Genomic DNA, 21,354 nt, shown 5'->3' on the forward strand with positions numbered 1-21,354 from the left:
TTAATAATTACATGGTTATCAAAATAATAACAATCCTTGCATTTGATATAGCGCTTTTCACATCTTCTAGACGTCTCAAAGTGCTTCACAGAATATACCATAAAGTGAATTGACTATATTTGTGACCAAAAAGCGGCAGCCAATTCCGCACAGCAGTGTCCCACAAACAGTCATGGATTGAGTGACCAAATTATTATTATTTTTTTTCTTGAGGGATTATTATCCCCGGAAAAGCGATCCACCATTCAACTAACAATCGGGTTTCTACTTAATGCTGGTAAACAGAGGCGTGTGGAGTAAGGAAACTTGCCCAAGGTTTCACCCTGCCGGGAATAGAACCCAGGTCTCTCTCTTGTGAGGCGAGTGCTCTAACCACTGAGCTACAGGACTCCACAATGTTGGGTCACCTTCAATATTCAGTAAAGCTCAATTATTAGATTCCAAATGACACCATTCTTCTCCCAACAATGTGGTAGTTGCTTATCATGTTGCCTCTCCACTACTGGCTCTCCTTTCTGGGTTTATTTCTATTGATCAGTTTCTTCAAATGTTTAGCAACCTCACTGGGATTTCTGTAGATCATTCGTCTGTCCATCCCTTTAATTTTGATCCATTTCGCTGAGGGATACGTCTGCTCAATGAATTGCTGCTGAAACTGTGCCACAACCTGGAATATTTTTTTAAAAAAAAGATCAACATTAATGCCAGTAGGAATCCTAAACAAATAGGAATTTAAAGCCAGCCCCTCAGAAAAACAGTCTCATATTAGGCCCAAAGCACATCAAAAAGATAGACCTTCTGATAGTTTTTTAACAGCAGGGAGGGAGGAAGCAAGGCAGGGTGATGTATTTCTAGGGTGTAATATAATAATCCTTGCATTTGATATAGCGCCTTATCACGTCTTCAAGCCATTTCAAAGCGCTTCACAGAACATACTGTAAAGTGAATTGCCTGTATATTTTTGTGGGCGAAAGGTCAGAATGGCTAAAAGCTCTCCCACTGATGGTTGGGTAGATTGGACAGAGAACATGAAGCAGGCCATTGTTTGTTTGCTTAGCAGACGGAGTGGCCGGGATGGTTGGGTTGCAGCACGTCGCAGAGCTAGGACAGTACTTGCCTTATTCAAAGAGACAGGAAGCTGCTCATCGTGATGATCTCCTGTGATCACAGTTACAGTCGTCCTACTGGATAGTGGTTTAAACTTTGAAATATCTCTGTATCGAAAGAAAAAGAGCATTTCAGTCATGTAAAACACAAGCTTCCTCTTAAAAGGTTCATACAGAGTCACCCTGATATTTACTTCAGCTAAATCCTTACAAGGCAGCAATTACGCAAAAGGACTCACAATTCTTGAGTCGACTGCGGTGAATCTTGTTAGCGGTAGCATGTCCCCGCCAACCCAATGGGAACCTAGTGATCTGCTTCGGAATAATGATCCCAGGAGTTGGCTACAATGTACCGATGATTACCTTTAGTAACTCAAAGTCACTATTAGTCAATCCCATTGTAAACCGGAGAACAGGGAAAGTCCTCTAATGCACCGCCCTATTGTACAATGCAGACTTCACACCTGAAAGGTATACCAGACATTCTGATAGTTTACAGACTGGGCCTTTGCACATCCCCACCCCCCCAACCCGCCCATCTCCAATTTACTTTGAGAATCATAATCAGCAGGACAAAAGGGCACATGCTCCTTCCTGGCTATGTTTCTTTATGCAGAGAGAAATAAGCAGCTGGAACAGGTTAGCAGCAAGGTTGATAGGCCACAACTGGACTCAGTTAAGAAACAGCGTGGTGGTATAGTAGGAGGGCAGAACGATTGATCTTCTCGACAGGTGAGATTATATGGGCTGAAAAACCTTCCTTACCCAAACCGCTCATGATGTCAAAAGAGGCACAATCAGAAGACTGATTTATGACACACACACACTCCTCGTCCTTGTATATACATGAACAGAGTCACAGAACGAGGTTGAAGTACACACATTCATTATAATTTCCCTGCTTTGCATTATTTTTCTCCCTACAAAATACACAGTCAATATATGGTAAATTCTGTGAAGCGCTTTATGAAGTCCTCCCGAAATGAAAGCTGCTATTATCATGTGCATAGATTATGACTACTTCTAAGTTGAGCCTACAGTAAAGATCTTCTTTAAAAATACAACCCTAGAGTCTTTTACTTTACTAAAAACTTGATTTACAAAAAATAGTGGCTTTAAACCTTTTTAATGTAAAATACAAATAAAGAAAAATTAGCCAAGACCCAGAAGAAAAATGAAACGTAGGAAATTATATTGGTGATGTTACATGTAATATAGATAGTCTAAGAAAGCAGCCAGAGTTTCCAGCAAATAGTGATGCAATTACTGCCCATGTACTGAAAATTGATTTTATTGAACATTATATGGCGATAATTATCAAGTCTTTAACAGTTGGCTAATTTGTGCATGGAGCTCAATTCGTCTTCCTATACATTGGGTTAGTAATTAATCCTGTTAACTCTACTTTTAGTGCTGCATTAACAGTTGCTATAATCGTAAATACTACACTAAAATTCAAGGGCAGGCTTTCCCTGCCCACTATTTGATGTATCTAAAACTCTGAATCAATATGGTCTAGAAACAATCATTCATTGTGACATGATGTTTTGGACAGCACAGAACTTCATTGATTTCTGACTTTGAGTAAATGCAGAGTATTTCTGTTATAACGCACTTCACTACAGTGCAAATTCAGTTACAACGCAGCTGCACTGCTGACCCCATTCAATGTAGTTTTGCACAGTAGGCTTGCTCACATCCACGTCTAATGGCTATTTGTGCCAAAGTGGCCGATTGCCTGGTTAAGTCACCACCGAGATCACTTCCTGCTTTGCAGAGTCCCAGTAAACAGGAAATGACGTTGGCAGTGGCCACCGATGACCCAAAAGTGGGCCACTTTTTCTGTGGTGCACGTGCACAGTGAAATCAGCTATTGTGCTTCACTCCTGAAATGTTATGATTCCCAAACACTACATTATAACAAGGTTCCACTGTATATTGTCATGAACAATGCCAATGGTGCCAGCGCTGTCAATTTTGGAGGGAACTCGATTTTTTTAAAATGAATAGTGCTATTCACTAATCTGTTATCCACTGCTCAACCAGTACATGCTGGACTTCCACCCTAAGGAATCCTGGAAAATTCCATACCATGAAGTGGTGTGATGTTGGTCTCTATCCATCATTCCCCATATTGTGAACTCCTGATTTAATCTTGCCACTGTGGCCAGTTGTCAAGCAACAACTAGCACAGAAGAATATCTCAAATAATTTTACAAAGCCTAACTACAGTGGGAGATGCGGTGGGGGGGTAGGGAGAAGATGGGGACAGGCAAATGGTTAACAAAGGTGCAGTTAAAGGGAGGTTTTCAACAGGTTTTGAGTGCAGCGAGGGAGGGATGAAGGTAGACAAATTTTGACCCCCAAAATGTGGGGGAAAAGTGGGTGAAAAAAGTGAGTAAACGGGGGTGTAGGATCCCAATAATTCAACAACAAATTGCATTTATATAGCGCTCTTCACGCAGCATAGTCTTGGAGTGCCGTAAAGTAATGGGATTGGACGCCAAGCAAGGGGGAGGAAACCATAGGCAGGGTTGAAGAGAGATGTAAAGATAGTTAAAGAGGGAGAGAGGCAGGGAGTTCCAGAGGGTAAGGGTGTAATGGCTGAAAGCACAGTTACCAATGGTGGCGTGGAGGGGTTGAGGGACATGCTATCAGCCTGGCTCAGTTAATAGCACATTAGCCTGAGTCATATGTTTGGGGGCTCAAGCCCCATGTCAGGTCATCATCTGGGCTGGTGCACCAATACAGTGCTGGAGGAACACTACATTGTTGGAGGCGCCATACTTCGAATGAGATATTAAAGATCCCATGGTGCTATTCGAAAAGAGAAGGGAGTTTAGATCCCCTAAATGAAACTTAAGGGAATGTTGGCCAGGACCCTGGAAGCCAGCTGGTCGTTTGCCTGCATTTTTGATTTTTTCAGTAAGTAAAAGTCCCCATACCCCACCTGCATTATAAGCAATCCCATGTCAAAAAGAAATTAATTATAACAGGATTTCACTGAATTCTTCTCATCAACACTTACCGGACTTGGGAGACGCTCTCATTAATGAAGAAGTGTTCATCCACAGCGGCACTGAGATGGGCTGGATTACTCAACAGGTATTTCTATAAAATAGTGCAGCAATCTTAGCAGAGCATTAATTTATTGTAAATAATGTAACTGTTCAATGCACCTTTGAATTATGAAAACGATAGGTAAATGTGGGGAGGCAAGAGGACGGGGCTTGGTAGCTTGAAGGATACATATTTTGGATGGATGGCCAATAGAAGAAACACAGTACCCCCAAAGTGCATAAGTGTGACATGGGCAGGCCAATGTAAGTCTTCCACAGACCATGCAATGCCACGCTGAATTTTACCCCACCCACCTTACTCAGTTCTGTTATTAGAAGGAGAATCAACATAGAATCAGCTCTGTGGCTACAAATGGCCTTCTCTGTTTGTACATTAGGAAACTGAGACTAAGGCATTTGTCAATATGTTCCAGCATGTGATTTCTCACAGTAGGTGAAAGACAATTACACAGACATGATCTGCCCCACAACCCTCACCCATAAGAATTGCCAGAGAACTTTGTTCCCAAAACAGCACACGAGAACTGAGGCAAACAAAACTACCGTGTTATTCTACCTAAAATAAATCATTAAATTCAAATATAATCAGGTTTAATGATAATTGTGTGTTTCTTGTGCGCTTTGTGTCCAGCGCACATATTCTGTAAAGGCTGTGATAAAGGCAACTGGGCACCGAAAACTAATTTGCATTACTCTGCATTTATGCACACCCAAGACAGAGACTGAAGAGAATTCAGTGGAAAGTTAATAAACAATTTACATTTTATAATCTATAATACTGTCAGAGTAGCTACACCTTTAATCAAGCTGGCTTTATGTCTTTTAATAGTCCTTTATGTCCTTTAACTCAATAGTCCAGAAACATTCACTCTCTAGCTTCACATATTAAGAATTGTGGGACATCCTCCCGTGTGAAAGGCGCTATACAAATGTAATCTTGTTGTTGTGTCACTAAGGTGAGATACCCGAGGAACCACATATTAACACTTGCTCATGTTCAGGGTAAGGTAAGTGGACAAACAACATAGTAAAGATTGAAAGGAGAAAGACTGATAGCTCAGTCCTCTAACCCTGAGGATTGTGTGTCAGTCTGGCTCAGTTAATAGCACTCTCGCCTCTGAGTCAGAAAGTCTGATAGTCTTGGCGGACATTCTCATGCAATGTCAGGGGTGGAGTCTTTTGGATGAGACGTTAAACCGCAGTCGCATCTGCCAGTTTAGGTGGACATTAAAGAGCCTATGGCATTCCAGTTTCTCCCAGTATCCTGGCCAACAATCCCCCAGGTAAACCTAGTAATTCACTTGGAGGAGGGGAGGAGAGGCCATTAACATGTACAAATTGGTTCCCACTTTTGCCTACAAAATACAGACAGTACACTTTACAGAAAATCCTATGAAATGTTTTTAAGTCATCCTTCCAATGTGAAAGGTGTAATATATTAAATCAAAGATTAAATTAATTAAATTAATTAAATTATTATATTTTATTAGCATGATCATATTAATTCTAGATTTATTTTGAATGGATCGCCAGTTTGGACTGTAGCTTGGTAATCATTCTGAGAGAAAGCTCCTCAATAACTCAATAGTTCATTTTTAAAAATGATTTTCAGCTGGCTTCATTGGATTGCAAAAATATGTGAAAGTACAGTTTGGGTAATCAATAAAAGTAGAATGAGTGCCATATTTCAAACTCTGAACATTGCTCATTATAAAATGCTGACAGAAGCTAGATCCCAGACATAAATTGGATATTTTGCCTTTCTCAAGAATACTATTAAGTCTCTTTTCTGGACAAAATTAATAGAGTATTCGCAATGTGTAAATTTAAGTGAAGGATTGCCAACTCAGTAGAATTCTTCAGAAGTCATGGTCAAGCTATCGAGTGCTCTGGTCAGGCCACACCTGGAGAACTAGTATAGTCTGGTCACAGCAACATAACGGGATGACTAAGGGGATGACTAGAGGCAGTGCAGAGGAGAGCAATGCGCATGGTAATCAGTCATTTTATTTTATATACCATCTTTTATGGTGATAATAAATAATAATAATCATAATCCTTGCATTTGATATTGCGTTATGTCATGTCTTCAAGATATCTCAAAGCGCTTCACAGAATATACTGCAAAGTCAATTTTAAAAAGTGTATATTTTATGGGTGAAATGCAGCAGTGAATTGCACACAGCAGTGACTCACAAACAGTCATGGATTGACTGATTTTTTTTTTAAGGAATTATTTCCACCAGAATAGCAACCTCCCAACTGACTAATAACCGGTTTCCTACTTACTGCTAGTAAACAGCGGAGTGTGGAGTAAGGAAATTTGCCCAGTGTTTCGTCCCGATAGGAGGTCTCAAAATGCTTCACAGGATTTACCATAAAGTGTAGCAACTGGATATCCTGTTAACAAACACGGTAGCCAATTTGCACTCAGCAATGTCCCACCAACAACCATGAAGTAAATGATCAAGATTAGCCTAGACTGAGTGTAAAGCTAAGACAGCAGAGCAAAAGGTTCAGGGTTATAAAGGACAATTTCAGGATAGGTGCCATTATTTTATTACCCAAAAGGGTAATTACAGAGAAGATAATTAAAAATTGATATGGGTTACCAGCAAGAGTAGTTGAGGCCAGGATACATTTACAGTTTGATGCTGAAATGGGAGGATGGGAGGATGACAGGATGGGTTGTCTTGAAGGATGAGATCAAATTGGCCAAAGGGCCTTCTTCATCCAAACTTCTCTTGTGAGCTTATGAGAGACAGCCTTAAAAGCAGTTGGTTGCTTCCCACATTTTATAACACAAGAGGGCGACATTTCACTTTCTACTGTCTTAAAACTGATTTGCAGAAAATTGTTTATATTTTTTACTTTTTTTGAAAGGAATTCAACTTTTCAGAAAGCTGACATCAAAGACAGTTATTCTTAGTGAAGTAATTCATGAGCGACAAGAGTGTAATTTTGTTTTGTTATTTATGCTTTTAAATATAAACAGTCTAACAAAAAGCCATGAATTATTTATGGACAGAGTGCAAATCCTTGGAGATTGACAAGAGTTAATTGCACGATTAAGATTCTTGCTCCAACTACAGCTACTGTTTTGTTATTCCTAACAAACCTGTGATCTTTCGGTGATACATGTTGCCAAATAATCAATAGGGTCTTGGTAGTTTGACGTTTAGTGACTGAAGCAGATTGAACTTCAAATTGGTTTACTTGGTCCGACCATTTGTATTTCAGAGCATTGAAACTTAAATTCAACGTCTATGCTCAAATATTTAAACTTACTAAAAAAAACAAATCTGATTTTTATTTCACGAACAAGTGGTATCGCTTGATGAAGGGCATAAGAATGAGGCCATTCAGCCTCTCCAGTCAGCCCTGTCATGTTGATTCTCCTCTTTAAATACTTGCATAACAATTTTTCGTTTTGTGCAACGTTGATCATCCTGTTTTGCAACACAATCCATATCCACTGACCTCCTTCAATCCTTACGTCTGACTCTAAATGCAAGGTCATACACTCCATTGTGGCCGAAACTAATGCTCTCTTCCTCCATCTTGCTCGCTTCTCATCTCTCCTCCCCATCCCCACTTCTCCAATCCCACCTCCGCCCTCCACATCAACACTTCTTTCTCTCATCTCCCAAATGAAACCCACTAGCTACCCTCTCTTCTCTTTATCAACCCAAATCATGGCCATCCAACTCTCTCTTCTCGACTCCATCCAGTTAATATTAGCAATCTTTCCCTATCCTCTGGAATTTTACACCCTCTTCCTCAAAAATCCACCCTTGACCACTTTATCATATAACTATTGCCCTACTTCTAATCTGCCATTTCCAGAGAAATGGCAGGTTAGAAGTAGGCCAATGTGATAACGTATTGGCACTTCCCAATTATGTTTGCATATTGCCATGCACTCATTATTCAAAACCCTCCGGTCTTTTTGACACGCCCACAGCATCAAGGTAGCCTTGGTCAAAGTCACAAATTACATATTTTCAGTCTGTGGCCAAGCCTCCTTGTACTTACTCAATCTTTCCACTACTTCTGATCGTTCTATTTTCATTATTCTCCAGTCTGACCACTTCTGCGATGCTGTACTTTCTTGGATCCACTACTACCTGTTCCGATATCGTCACAGAATCTCCTGCAAGGTTCTTCTCTTACCCCACATGCTCAGGGATCTGTCTATGATGCTCTCCTAGTTTATAATCATGATGCTTCCCTTTGGTCACATCATCTACAAGTAAGGAGTCTGTTTCCAGTTTCTTGCTGCTTTCAAAACCCTCCTAACTTCCCATGACTGTAGTTTCAATCAATATTCTCAAAACTCCTTTCTTCCCACCATGCTCAGAGATCCACAGCTTTGTAAAGCACTTTGAGACCATACCCTTACGTGAAAGGCTCTTAATATAAGCTGCTGATCAGCAAAGTGACTCTTGCTTAATTGTCAAAATGCCCTGACCCTAATTTAATCAAAAACCGACTCTCTGAGACAGTCCAAAGAACAATTGCGGTAGACCCACACAATGGGCAAATCATAAAAGAAAATAATACTCTGCATTTGATAAAGCACCAATAAATTTGAAACATTTCAAAGCAATGATAAGTGTTGCACTAATTTGTTGACAAACATTGTAGCCAATTTACACACAACAAAGTCCCACAGGCAGCCATGAAGTGACTAACCAATTTAACCTGATGGATTGCCAGTGCAAAGAGAATTTAGCAAGCATTATTTTATTTTGGACACTGAAGTGAATAAGCATTTGGGAGAGTTGTTGAGTAGCCACTGTTTACAAGTAGAATTAAACGATCTGAACATGCAGCTAGAATATTCTTTTAAAAAGCATATGCTTGGGGCTTTCAGCCAATGGACCAGAGAGTATTGGCACCGATTAGTCCAATCCTAAGTAATTCAGACCGGGTTGCAGATTCGATTCCCAATCTGTTCTATATTAGCTCAAGAACAGTTAGCGTGGTACATTTAGCTTTAGTACATCCAAGGTAATGTAGCGAAAAAAAGCCAGGATTTTGGTTCCTAATTGCTAACCAGTGACTCCAGCTGATAAGTGCATTTGATTGGACGTCCGTTGATACTCAATATCCAGGCTCATAAAATATGAATTGGAAATTGGGTACAGTTCTGAAGAGCTTCCAGTGTACCTGGAACTGTGCCCAAGCAAAGAGTCACCACCACCTTCACAAGAGGAAGGAGGGAGAAAATTGATCCCAATAAAGCCTTTTCTCATCTCACCTTCTATCAAATTCAGGATGACCTATTTCTATGCAAGACAAACAAACATAATACAACTGACCTACTGCAAGCTGAGTGCAACACTTCAGTCCAGCTCAAAGCTAATAGCTAGACTAGTCTAGTTTTAATTGACAGAATTATGGATATTGAATTCTAAAATGTAATCACATACAAGGCCATTCATTATGAATCAGCATAATAACCGTTCAAGCCAATTCAAGACTATTAACTGTGATGCAAAGTGTAAGTAATAGAATATGTATTTTCTGGTGTTATTAACTGATAAAGCCTAATTTTCCTAGAACTTGCTTTATCAGAGTTATTTTATTATCTCTAATTCATTTAGGTATCAGAGATATACAATCTGTTAGTCCCAGAGTACACACTCTCCCCCTGAACTTTCAATATGGAAATTTGGACAGTGGAGTCCTCTAGTTAGAACAGTGGTTAGAGTACTTGCCTTGCAAGCGAGACATCTGGATTCAATTCCAGGCAGGGAAAAACCTTGGGCAAGTTTCCTTACTCCACACTCCTCTAATAATAATCCCTCCAAAACAAAAATAGGTGATTTTCAATCCACAACTGTTTGTGGGACACTGCTGTGCGCAATTGGCTGCCGCGTTTCGCCACAAATATACTGTCAATTCACTTTACAGTCTATTCTGTGAAGCGCTTTGAGATGTCGAGAAGACGTGAAAAGCGCAATATCAAATGCAAGGATTATTATTTATTATTATAATTCTACAGTTTCACAAACAGTATCATTCCATTCTAGTCTCCCAGGCAGTTGCACCCAATGTTACTCCTTCTCCAAGACAGCATCAACCCATCCTAAAATCTCCTTGCTGATTTGCACCTCTGGTCTAATTCACAAACTCTGCTTACATCTGCATTTTCAAGTCCATTGTCCCAACTGTCACTGTCAAAATTCTCACATGAATACCACCATATCAAATGCATGTATTAGTCTGATGCTAGTTATTATTTTATTCAATTATTTATACAAGCTTGGAATATTTTTTTTTGGACTAATGTCAAATACCCTAGAATTTCAACCTAGAATTTATTTAGCATTGTGGCTAACAGTTTCACATTAAATTGAAATTTTGAATGAATGCCATAGAGCAGGTCATGAATTGATGCAGATAGTAGCTGGCAGTAGGTTACATACACAGCCTTTCTGGAGGAAAAAAACGGCATTTTTCCCTTTCTATCTGGCAGCTGACAAAAAAATTAGAGCTTTTGTGTTTCAATGAGTCATGGAATTAAATATCCACATTAGCCCCGATTCACTCATGGGTGAAAGAAGCTGGACTGGGTACTGAGGCTGTCCCCATCAATTTAATCTGTTCCCATAAGTAACAGATCTAAAAAGAACAGGCAGACAGGGCCCAGTTTAACATCTCATCTAAAGCATATCTGACAATGTACTGCAATCCCAGTACTGCACTGGGGGGAGCAATCCTTGACTATGAGCACAAGTCACAATGTGGGGGTTAAACTCATAACCTTTTGACCCTTACACATAAGAAATATTAAATGAGTCAGGCTAACCCGCATTAAGATTGTGGAGATGACTGTTAAGCCCTTTTAATAATCCTTGATTATGATATGGCGCCTTTCATGGCAGGAGGATGTCTCAAAGTGCTTCACAGGATTCATTGTAAAGTCTTGTGTAAAGTACAGTGTGTAAACTATTTGTGTAAAATCTTATTATATGTTACCCAATCAATAAAAACAAACTTGGAACGCACAACTTAACAGCCTGAATTTCAGCACAGATTTATTTAATGAATAGTGTTTTTTCTTTGGTCAGACAGTTTGACGCATGCAGAATTGCATCACCATACTTCAGAGTACACAAACTAGACAGAATTCCATATGTGTATGCCATATACACATGGAAATTCCTCTGTGTCTGGAATGGAATGCACACTCTCGTCCTAGAGGAACACAACTGGTTTACCTAATTCAAGAGAGTATTAGGTGCATTCAGAATATTGAATATTTTAAGCACCATTACAGGCAGTGTTCACAGGAGTCTACGCTACATGCTGACTTTCTTTTCCAACATCAATATTGATTTTTTTTTAAATGCTGCACATCTTCTGCATGTTATTTAAATATAGCAAACAAGATTAGACGGGAGTGTTTCCACACTGGGGAGATGCTTTTTTTAAAAAATTATGCTTTTTGAATCTTTAACTTCAACACATTTTTTAGGATTTGCTTAGATTGGAAATATTTTCTATGTGTGACACAATTCCCCAGATCAAAAAAATGAGTTTGTGGATCATTGCTGTACACAAATTGGGTGCCATGGTCACCTACAAATACAGTCACTGCACTTCACATAAAATCTCTGTGAAGTGCTTTGAGATGTTTCAATGTGAAAAGGTGCTGCGTCAAATGCGAGGATTTTTATTATTATTACTATTATTATAACCCATTAGACCTCAGTGTGAATCCAAGATAAAGCTACGAGCAATTACAATTGGCTAGAATTGAATTATTTCAAAGTCAGGGTAAGGAGCATTTCAAAAGTACACCTAAACAATGTTTAAACAAGGAATGTATTTAGGAATAGCACAATTTTAACCTCAAAGGTTTTGAGTGGATAGACAGTGAAAGATTATTTCTGCCACTTGGTAAAGCAGCGACTAGGGGTATTAAACTCAGGGTATTGATTGGAAGAGTTAATGGATTAGAAGAAACTTTTCGTTATTGGAATATGGAATGATGAACAAAAAGTAGCTATCGAGGCTGAGGCTACATCAAATTTAAGCAGAAGATGAATATAAAAAAAGTGCAGAGGCTAAGCAATGAAAAAGTTAGCTTCAGTGATTGAGCCAGCACCAGCGAGATGCGTCAAACTACTTCCACTTCTACTTTCGTTACAAGGATTAAGATTTAACCATTTGAATATGGCTGGTGGCTTATGTTTTATAAAATATCAGGATTTAAATTGAATTTATATGAGTAGTATTACTATGAAGCATCACAAAAAACGAATTAATGGAGCTCCTCGATCACCAGTGGATGAATAAATAATAATCCTTGCATTTGATATAGCGCTTTTCACATCTTCTAGACGTCTCAAAGCGCCTCACAGAATAGACTGTAAAGTGAATTGACCGTATATTGTCTCTTGGACTACCTCGTCTGCTGCAAACAAATAACTTACCTGTCGTTGGGCCAGCTCCACAGAAATATTCTCTCCTGTGACTGGTTGCTGCATCATTCCCGTGATTAAAAACATTCTATTTAAACCAGCAGCAGCAGAGAACTGCAGTGTCTGAAGGTAGGAGACCAGATCTTTGTACCTGAAAGAAAAGAGGAAGTAGAAATGTAGAAAGAGAATAAATAGGCGTCACCAAAGTGAAGGTGGCGAGTCAAGAAATTGTAATTCCACCTTTGACACTCTTGCTCAGTTATGGATGTATTTAATTTGAAGCAATGTTTCCTCCACTGTGTCTGACACAATATATGTATTAGTTTTCTCTCATTAGTTTCTCCCTTTTTCTGAAACTGATGACTCACACTCAGGTACTCTTCCCTTCTAGTTCCTCACTCATCCAATCATTCTTAATGTGTCCCTGAATAATGAGCAATCCCAGGCTCTTCAGGCAAGGAATCGCCACAATGTCATTCCATCAACAATCAGGAGCAGCAATCCTGGCTATTCTTTCGTCCTATATCCCTGGTAAGCTGAGGCCAGCAGTCACAACTCCATTTCCTCCCAGCTGAGATTACCAAGTTCAACAAGTCCAAGGAAACAACTTCTAATCCTTTTGGTCAGTTTGGTTCAGTGCCACAAACCACAGTATTCAGCCCCTGGGGTTATCCTCAATGTCCTTAAACCAACATGAAGGAACCATTTTCCATATCAGCTATGCACGAGTCAGTACCAATTCACTAGTAACATAAGTGTGGCTATGCACCTAGTAGGAACCAGGTTCGGACTACACATTTCACATTTGCCAGCAAAGAAAAGCTTTTATCCCATCCGTCCAGGTTAGATTCATACTCAAATCATATAGGGGAAGAGTGCACTAATCCTTCAGCCAATCAAGTCACTCGTAAAGTCTCTTTAGCAATAAACTTATTTAGCCCAGAGGAAAATTATGCAATCTGAAAAATCTGTCTGCTTACTTGAAAGATATAATTCTTATGTCAAACCAATTGATTATCCTTTTAATTTTTCAGTGTTGTGATTTGCTTAACCAGTTAACAATGTCAAAGTGTTGTTCTTCATTGACTTACATAAAGGTTATCATGGCACCACCTTATAATTACCCATAGCTTATCTGTATCAAATAGAATAAATCAATTTTAAATTGTAACTAAATACAGAAATCCAACTACAAACTAAATGCTTCCCTTTAAGCCGTGACTCAAGCACTTTAAGTCATAAATTATGTTGTATAACCAGTCAATTTCAACACACCATTTAATTTTCAACAAATGAAAAATAGACTAGAGCTCAAAGGAAAACTGGACTATTCTCAGTTCTCTCCTTTTCTTGACCTACCTCCTCACCCCCACCTTTGGTCACCTCCCCTTTTTCCCTTTCTCAATGTCTAAGCCCTGCCACTATACGGTGCTTTGAGACTATCCTGTCATTGTTGATCTTCGTCTATATCTTCCCTTTACCAACATCGTCTACAGACATGGTGTCTACTTTCATATGTATGCTTATTACTTCCAACTCTACTTCTCTGCTTCCACCATTCACTCTGGGACAACTAGTGTGCTGATTGATGCCAAATCAGACATCAAATGTTGGATGAACCTTCAACTTCCTTCATCTGAACATCAACAAAACCAAAGCCATCATGCCTGGCTCCAGTCAGCGCATCTTATCCGCTGGCACCAACATAATCAACCTTTATGATAGCCCACATTGCACAATCTTGGCGTTTTGACCCTCAGCTCTCTTTCAAATCCTTTTTGAAATCTCTGACCATGACTGGTTTTCTCCACCTTTGAATATCGCCTGTCTCAGTTTCTTCACCCACTCCACTGCTGATATTTTCATTCTGGGTGTGACAGTTCAGTGTTGATCGGTTGTTGTGAAGGTCGGGACGACCCAACACCAGTCACATTCAGTGGTAGTAATCTTATCAATATCCTCATTTAAGTCTTTGAAACCTCTAGATTTGATTTCTCTGACACTCTCCTTTCCCGGCCTCCCAAACTCCAGTTTGACAAGAAGCCACAAATCACCTTCTCTCCTGCAGTACCGTCTGCAAAGTCCAATGGCTCCTTCTCCTGAGCAATCAACTTCAAGCACTCTAACCTTCAAAACTATCCACTCTCCTGTCCTTCCCTATTTCCGCAATCTCCTCCATCACCACTCTCCTGCCCACTCCCTCAGCTCTGTAAGCTCAGGCTGCTGCATGACCCCTGCCTCTCCATTCCACTAATGGCAGATACATTTTAAGCCACTAAAAACTTTCAGCTTTGCTCACTGTGTCAGTGGGATATTAAATTCCCTATATTGATTATTAGATTATATATTCCTACAACCTCATTTACTTTTCCAAGCAGAATTGGTCATTCATTTCATGGCAGAATTGGCCATTCATTTCATTGCAGTGTGCAAACTGTCTCCCATGTTCACCTGCAAAATGCACAGTTACAACCGTTTCCAGTAAATCCTGTAAAGCGTTTTAAGATGCCTTTTCAACATGAAAAGTCCTATATTAAATCCAAAGATTATTAGTATTCTAAGGCCCTAAGAAAAAAATTCAATCTTGCTTTTCTCTGCAGCCTCCAATGCTATAAAATTGTATAATATTTAATCACTGGTCAATACAGACCTTGTAGAACAGTATGCTGTGGATGGCAACTGACAGAAATGATCTTCCAGAAATGATTTGTGGGCGTTTCACCCACAAATGTTCAGCCAATTCACTTTACAGTATATTCTGTGAAGCACTGTGAGACGTCTAGAAGACGTAAAAAGCGCTATATCAAATGCAAGGATTATTATTATTATTATTCCTCGATCTATAATGACTCTCTCTCCAAACGTTTTCTACAACTTCCTTATCCTAGTTTAACTAAAGTGTGATTAACAAGTCATCAAGTTCAATGCTTGTAACTGGAGAGAGATTAATAGTTGTTGACTTGATCCTGTCTGCATTCAGCACAGCTTATTTGTTTGCCCACTGTAATCAGCAGTGTGAGGGTTAACGTGAGGCAATGGTTGAGCCAGTTAAAGCCACCAGATAGAACTGCAGTTAAGCTTTGATTCCAAAAGCATTAGTTGACTGGAGTTACATTAAAAAAAACAGAATGAAAGTGACCTTTCAGCCCACATGCAACTATAATTTGAGTTCAATTATCTAGCAAGCTCTGTAAACCATTGCAATTATGTTTTCTCCTGGAGCTTGACTTTACCATGCTTAACCATATTTGCTTGCCTGGATTACACATGCTAAAATGTTACAAAGGGTATATTTCAGAACACCAGTTACTGATAATATGAGCGACAGAGGGGGCAACCCCATACAACATCAAATACAGTCAGCAGTTTCTCTGAAGAAACACCACTAACAAGATTTCAAGCAATGCATTAAGTGGAATAGGTCTGCCGGGGTCAGCAATCCAGCACTTACATAGATGATGGATCAGAGATGTGGTTTGCTGAACTAGAAAGTCTTAACATGACTGTAGTAAAACAATTTTTAAAATCCCGAGATTGATCACAGTAAGAGTGGGCTGCTACTGGCTGCAAATAATGGAGTTCCAGCAACTACCGAGCCGTGATACCCATGAACGAGGAAAAATGTAATAAAGAAAAATGTATTTGGTTGACCAATCACTGCTTCAGTTGGTGCACGAGCTTCAGAAAGTTCCAACCATTTAAGACAATATGTAACACAATTAAATCAATGCTTAATTAGCTCATAGTTTAGGCTGACACTCCAACTTGTTTGTGAGGCTGCAAGATGTTAAATTGGGGTCCCATCTACCTGCTCAGGTGGACAATAAAAGATCCCATGGTACCATTGAAAAGAGAAGGGGATTTATCCAGGTGTCCTGTCCAACAATCCCCCAGACTAGTCATTCACTTCATGGTTGTTTGTGGGACACTACTGTGCACAAATTAGCTGTGTACGTGCTGCACTCGTAAGTTACCTCAGAGACTTTGAACGCCCATTGATTCTGTATCCAATCATTCACTTCTGGAGTCATTATCAATTGTAACAAGATAACCAAACTACCAATCAGACTTACAAAATGTTTTGTATTTCAGCACGAAAAAAGCCTTGGCCAAAATAAACATTGCCTTTGCTCGTGTTTAATTTCAGGCACTCGGACTAATTGAGATTCTTCTTGTATTACTTACCAGTAGTCCAGCCAGACGTTTTCCACAAAAAGATCTTCTGGGAACGGATCGATAAGGACAAGCTCAGAAATCTCCCTGTGGGTTACAGACAGGCTGTGATCAACTAAATATTCTTCTATTCAGGATGCATTTCAGTAATGAGAGCACAAAGTTCAGCCTGACCTCAATGACCTCTCCGCTGAAGCTAAAAGGCACAGTTAAACAGGAGTTTAAATGAATTCTGTCTCAGATGCAATTGTCTCAGATATTCACAACTTCCTCACGTCAGATCCCACCGTAAGGGCAGGATGTTACAATTCAAATTAATCTGGGCAAGATATTAATCGAAGAACAGAAAGCAAACCTGCATTTCAAGTTTCTCATTTCACTGATTACAAATCACAAGCATACAGATGTGACACTTCACTCAGTTTCTCTGGTATAATAATAGTAGTAGCAAGTGTTTGGAAAACAGTGCTTGCAAGCATTAATTTCTTCAACAACTTAAAACATGCAGAAAAGCTCTCCAGTTATTTCAACTGATAAAATCATAGTGTAACAGCACAGAAACATCCATTCAGCTCATCAAGTCTATGCTGGTATTCATCTCCACCTGAGCCTTCTAATTCAATCCTCATCTCCTATTCCCTCCCCATAATATGTAACATCCCTAATTTTCAAGCATCTATCAAATTTCCTTTTAATATTTGGGGTCAAAACGCATCACCATGTTTAAGAGAATCCAAACCAGAGATTTCCATATATGTAAGCCACCTACACATTAAATACATTAAATTATTACACATTAACAAACTGGGCATGTTCACGCTGGAAAACAGAAGTTTAAGAGGCGATGTGATTGTGTTTTTTAGATTGTAAAGGGACTGGATAAGCTTTTATCTCGTCCAGTAGAACCACAAGACGGTGGCCTGCAATTGAAGCGGGAGAAAATTCGAAACAAATCTGCGGAAACACTATCTCAGTGAGATATGGAACAGGCTCCCTAGGGAGCCAGTGGAAGCAAAAAGTGTTGATTCTTTCAAAAGCAAATTAGATAAGATTTATTTTAGGAAATAATATCTTGGGATACAGTGTATGGTTTCGGACATGACACGTGCATGTGACTGCCAGCGTAATGGAAGGGGAAATAGATGGACCTTGGTCATCTTTCCTCTAGCAATTCTTATGTTCTGACACATGGAAATTTCGCTGTGTCTGGAATGGAATGTACACTCTCATTCTTGACGGATGCATCCTGCTTACCATTTTGAAAGTCAGTTACAACGAGACCTCGCTTCTCCCTCTTCACATGAAGATAGTAAAGAAAGAGAGACAATACCACTAAAACCAGTTATATCTCTATAACATGGTTTGGGTTGCTTGTGGTAGAGTACCGGGTGATACTCATGAGAAACATTTAAAATGGCATAAAAAATGTGAGTGTCTAATATTGGCCACATATGTTTGATCTCGTTTGTCTAGTAGCCATGTAGCTCATATCACCTCAGGATATCACATTGCTCATATCAGGTCACTGAAGAGAGATGCTGCACCAACATATAGTAACCTTATAGTTTCCAAATTGAATTAGAAAACTTAGCAACAAACACTGACTGAGAAGCTTTGGAAAGTTCACTTTTACTGCAATTTAATGGCAGCTTTCAGAGGATGATCATGAATTCGGAAGCTGTTTCTGCATTGTTAAAACCAGCATCTTCTGGCTGCTGGAACACCTTTCTCCATTAAATATTGAATCAATAACATGACAAATTTCAAATGACAAATGTAGAATTCTGCAATTCCAAGGCAATACCAATTTTACATTTGTTCAACACTTTTCACATCAGGAGGAAGTCCCACAGAGACGGAGCGGAGCTGATAAGGAGGGGAGAAGGGTGACCAAAAGTGGGGTTGAAATATATCTTATACAGGCTTTAAAGGGGGGAATGGAGGGAGAGAGGTGGAGGGTCTCCAGGAAGGAGGTCCAGAATGGCAGAAAGCTTGCCCAGAAATGATGAGGTGGGTCAAGCAAGAGACGGGAAGCAGACAGAGATAGGACAGTATGGGAACGGGTCACAGAGATAGTGTGGGGTACAGCCATGGAGCGATTTAAGTATAACTAGGATGGTAAAAACATTAATAAGTGATCAGAAAGGCCCAAATTATTTGTCAACCTGGCTCAATGATGGGTTAAATTGGTTCAGTTGGGAGCTCATGGAGTCAGAAAATAGGGATCAAGCGCTACATCAGGACCTTGACCTCACATAGCCTAAGGTGACTAGTCCAGTACTGTGAGTGTGTTGTGGGGTGGGGGTGTTGTGGGGTGGGGGTGTTGTGGAGTGGGGGTGCTGTGAGGTGGGGGTGCTGTGTGGTGTGGGTGCTGCACTGTTGGAAGTTTAATATCTTATTCTTCAGATAAGATGTTAAACCGAGTTCTCATCTGCCTGATTGAGTGGACTTCAAAGATCCCATAGCACTATTCAAAAAGAAAAGGGACTTTCTCCTTGTGTCCTGGTCAACGACATTCAGGATAAAATTGATCATTCACTTCAAAGCTATTTGCTCACATATTACACAGTCATTACATTGTCCAGTAAAATCCTGTGAAGTGACTTTGAGTTGTTCTCCCGACATGCAATACAATACCAAATGCAAGGATATCTATTTAGACGTGAATACCAAATGCAAAGATTACCATTTAGGATTATTAAGTGCGATGTCATCTTACCAGTCATGAATATGGGCATAGAATCTTGCGTTGAGTGCCCCGAGCTCTGAGCCCACAAAAATAAAAGGGCTCTCAATCTTAGCCTCTTTGACAAGCCTGTGCAGGTCATCCACCATTCTGTAAAAGAATGAAAGTCTTTTTTAAAGTCTGCCGATGAGCCAGAGCCACAGAAGTCAGATCACATTCAGATGGCTTGCTGAGTTTATTGAGTGAGTGAGTTTATTTTCCAGGAGTGGGTGGGGGGGGGGGGGGGTTGTAAGCTTGTGATCGAGGTCTTCTTGGAGGTGAACTGGCTTCAAAATGTGATGCTGTGCTGCCATCAGCAGTGCCCTGTGGACCCACCCAGCTCAGGATCTGGACTCCCGAGACCGCCACAGAGGACCGGCTCGATTCCAACATTCCGATGCCAAGCATCTCATGTTGAAGTCAGTTCAGCTCCAAGGAGACCCCACTTACTTCAGTGCAACACACCCCCACCCCCTCCCCCAGGAGGTTAAACTCACTCACTCGATGAATTCAGCAAGCCACCTGGGGCAATCTGACTTCTCTGTCTTTTTAAAGATATATTAACAACCACAGCTGCATTTCTCAAAATAAATCAAGAGGTTTCACTGGTGGAGTAAGACATCTAATCAAAGTGCGGCACAGCCATGAATTCAATTTCAAACTGATTATTCTATCAAGCAGGTACTGGCTGCCTCAGCATAATGTCAACTGCTGCCAAATATATCATCTTATAGATTTCTTCATTGCGAGACAGATTACGAATGCTCTGCACCACATTACTGTGCTACAAGCACAGTATTATGACTGAACTGTTTGTGTAAGAAGTGAAGGAAATGAGACCAAGGAATAAATAACAATAGCATCCGGCCTGCAGAGAATGAGAGAATGTTCTCATTGTGGCCCATCGCCTGGCATTGTTCCTTTCTCCGTCAGAAAATTTTCCATTTCAAAATTATTCCAGCTCTGGTTTATCAACACAAAGGAGAATGTTTGTTAGCAGTCAAATTTAGGCACAAAAATATACAGTCACTTTGCCATATATTCTGTGAAGTGCTTTGAGAGGTCTGGAAGATGTGATAAGGTGCTCCATCAAATGCAAATTCAAGGATTATTAATTACGCTAAACAAAAGGCAAAATACTGCAGATGCTAGAAATCTGAAATAAAAACAGAAGTCGCTGGGAACATTCAGCAGGTCAGGCAGCATCCATGGAGAGAGAAAAGTGAGTTAACGTTTCAGATTGGCTGTACACAATCTACTTTTCTATTATACCTCTTACTTTACTGATTGTTGTCATATTTATCAGTTTAGCAACAAGGCTCAAAGGCCACACTGTGACTGTGTAGAAAGGTACAGAGGTCATCGCAGACCACACTCTGTATCTGAATACTAAAATTCTATATTCAGCAAGTACAGAATTTCACCCAAAATTTGTAAGAAAAAAAAGCACCAAATAATCCATCACACACTTTTACAGATCAGAGCATATCAACTAATCCACGTGATTCAAGCTTACCTTCCAGTCGTTGACTCTCTCCACATCTTTTCCAGGCCTGTTGTTTCGTTTTGAAACATTTTCTTACTAAATCCAAGTCCAGCTCTGTCATATATACATACCTGCCAAATATGGACAAAGTACATTATGAGACCGACTGCAGCAACAAGATAATGAAGCAGTTGGTACATTATATCAATTGTTAGCACACTAAAGTGAGAAATATTCACCTACCTCTTAAACCAGTGGCTGAAGTTAAATAAACGTTCCCATAATTGAGTAAGAACAGGATTAGCATGGTAATGGGTAAATGCCCTCAAACTACCCGAGAGGAGTATCA

At 39.9% G+C, this 21,354-nt stretch overlaps 1 protein-coding gene across 1 annotated transcript in view; it reads right to left on the reverse strand.

The window, feature by feature from the left end:
- Positions 1-350: 350 nt before the first annotated feature.
- si:dkey-122a22.2 (AB hydrolase superfamily protein FGSG_00044) overlaps positions 351-21,354 on the reverse strand; it is a 38,539-nt gene continuing 17,535 nt past the window's right edge. The window contains exons 5-11 of the mRNA XM_042332337.1: positions 21,036-21,136; positions 19,514-19,630; positions 16,807-16,881; positions 12,634-12,772; positions 4,135-4,217; positions 1,118-1,214; positions 351-667 (exon numbers count right to left, since the gene is read on the reverse strand). Of these exons, the coding sequence (XP_042188271.1) occupies positions 500-667; positions 1,118-1,214; positions 4,135-4,217; positions 12,634-12,772; positions 16,807-16,881; positions 19,514-19,630; positions 21,036-21,136 (780 nt within the window). The 3' untranslated portion in view covers positions 351-499. The remainder of the gene's footprint in view (positions 668-1,117; positions 1,215-4,134; positions 4,218-12,633; positions 12,773-16,806; positions 16,882-19,513; positions 19,631-21,035; positions 21,137-21,354) is intronic.

The sequence above is a fragment of the Callorhinchus milii genome, unplaced genomic scaffold (genome assembly GCF_018977255.1).
Source record: "Callorhinchus milii isolate IMCB2004 unplaced genomic scaffold, IMCB_Cmil_1.0 Scaffold2, whole genome shotgun sequence".
NCBI classification, from domain to species: Eukaryota; Metazoa; Chordata; class Chondrichthyes; order Chimaeriformes; family Callorhinchidae; genus Callorhinchus; species Callorhinchus milii.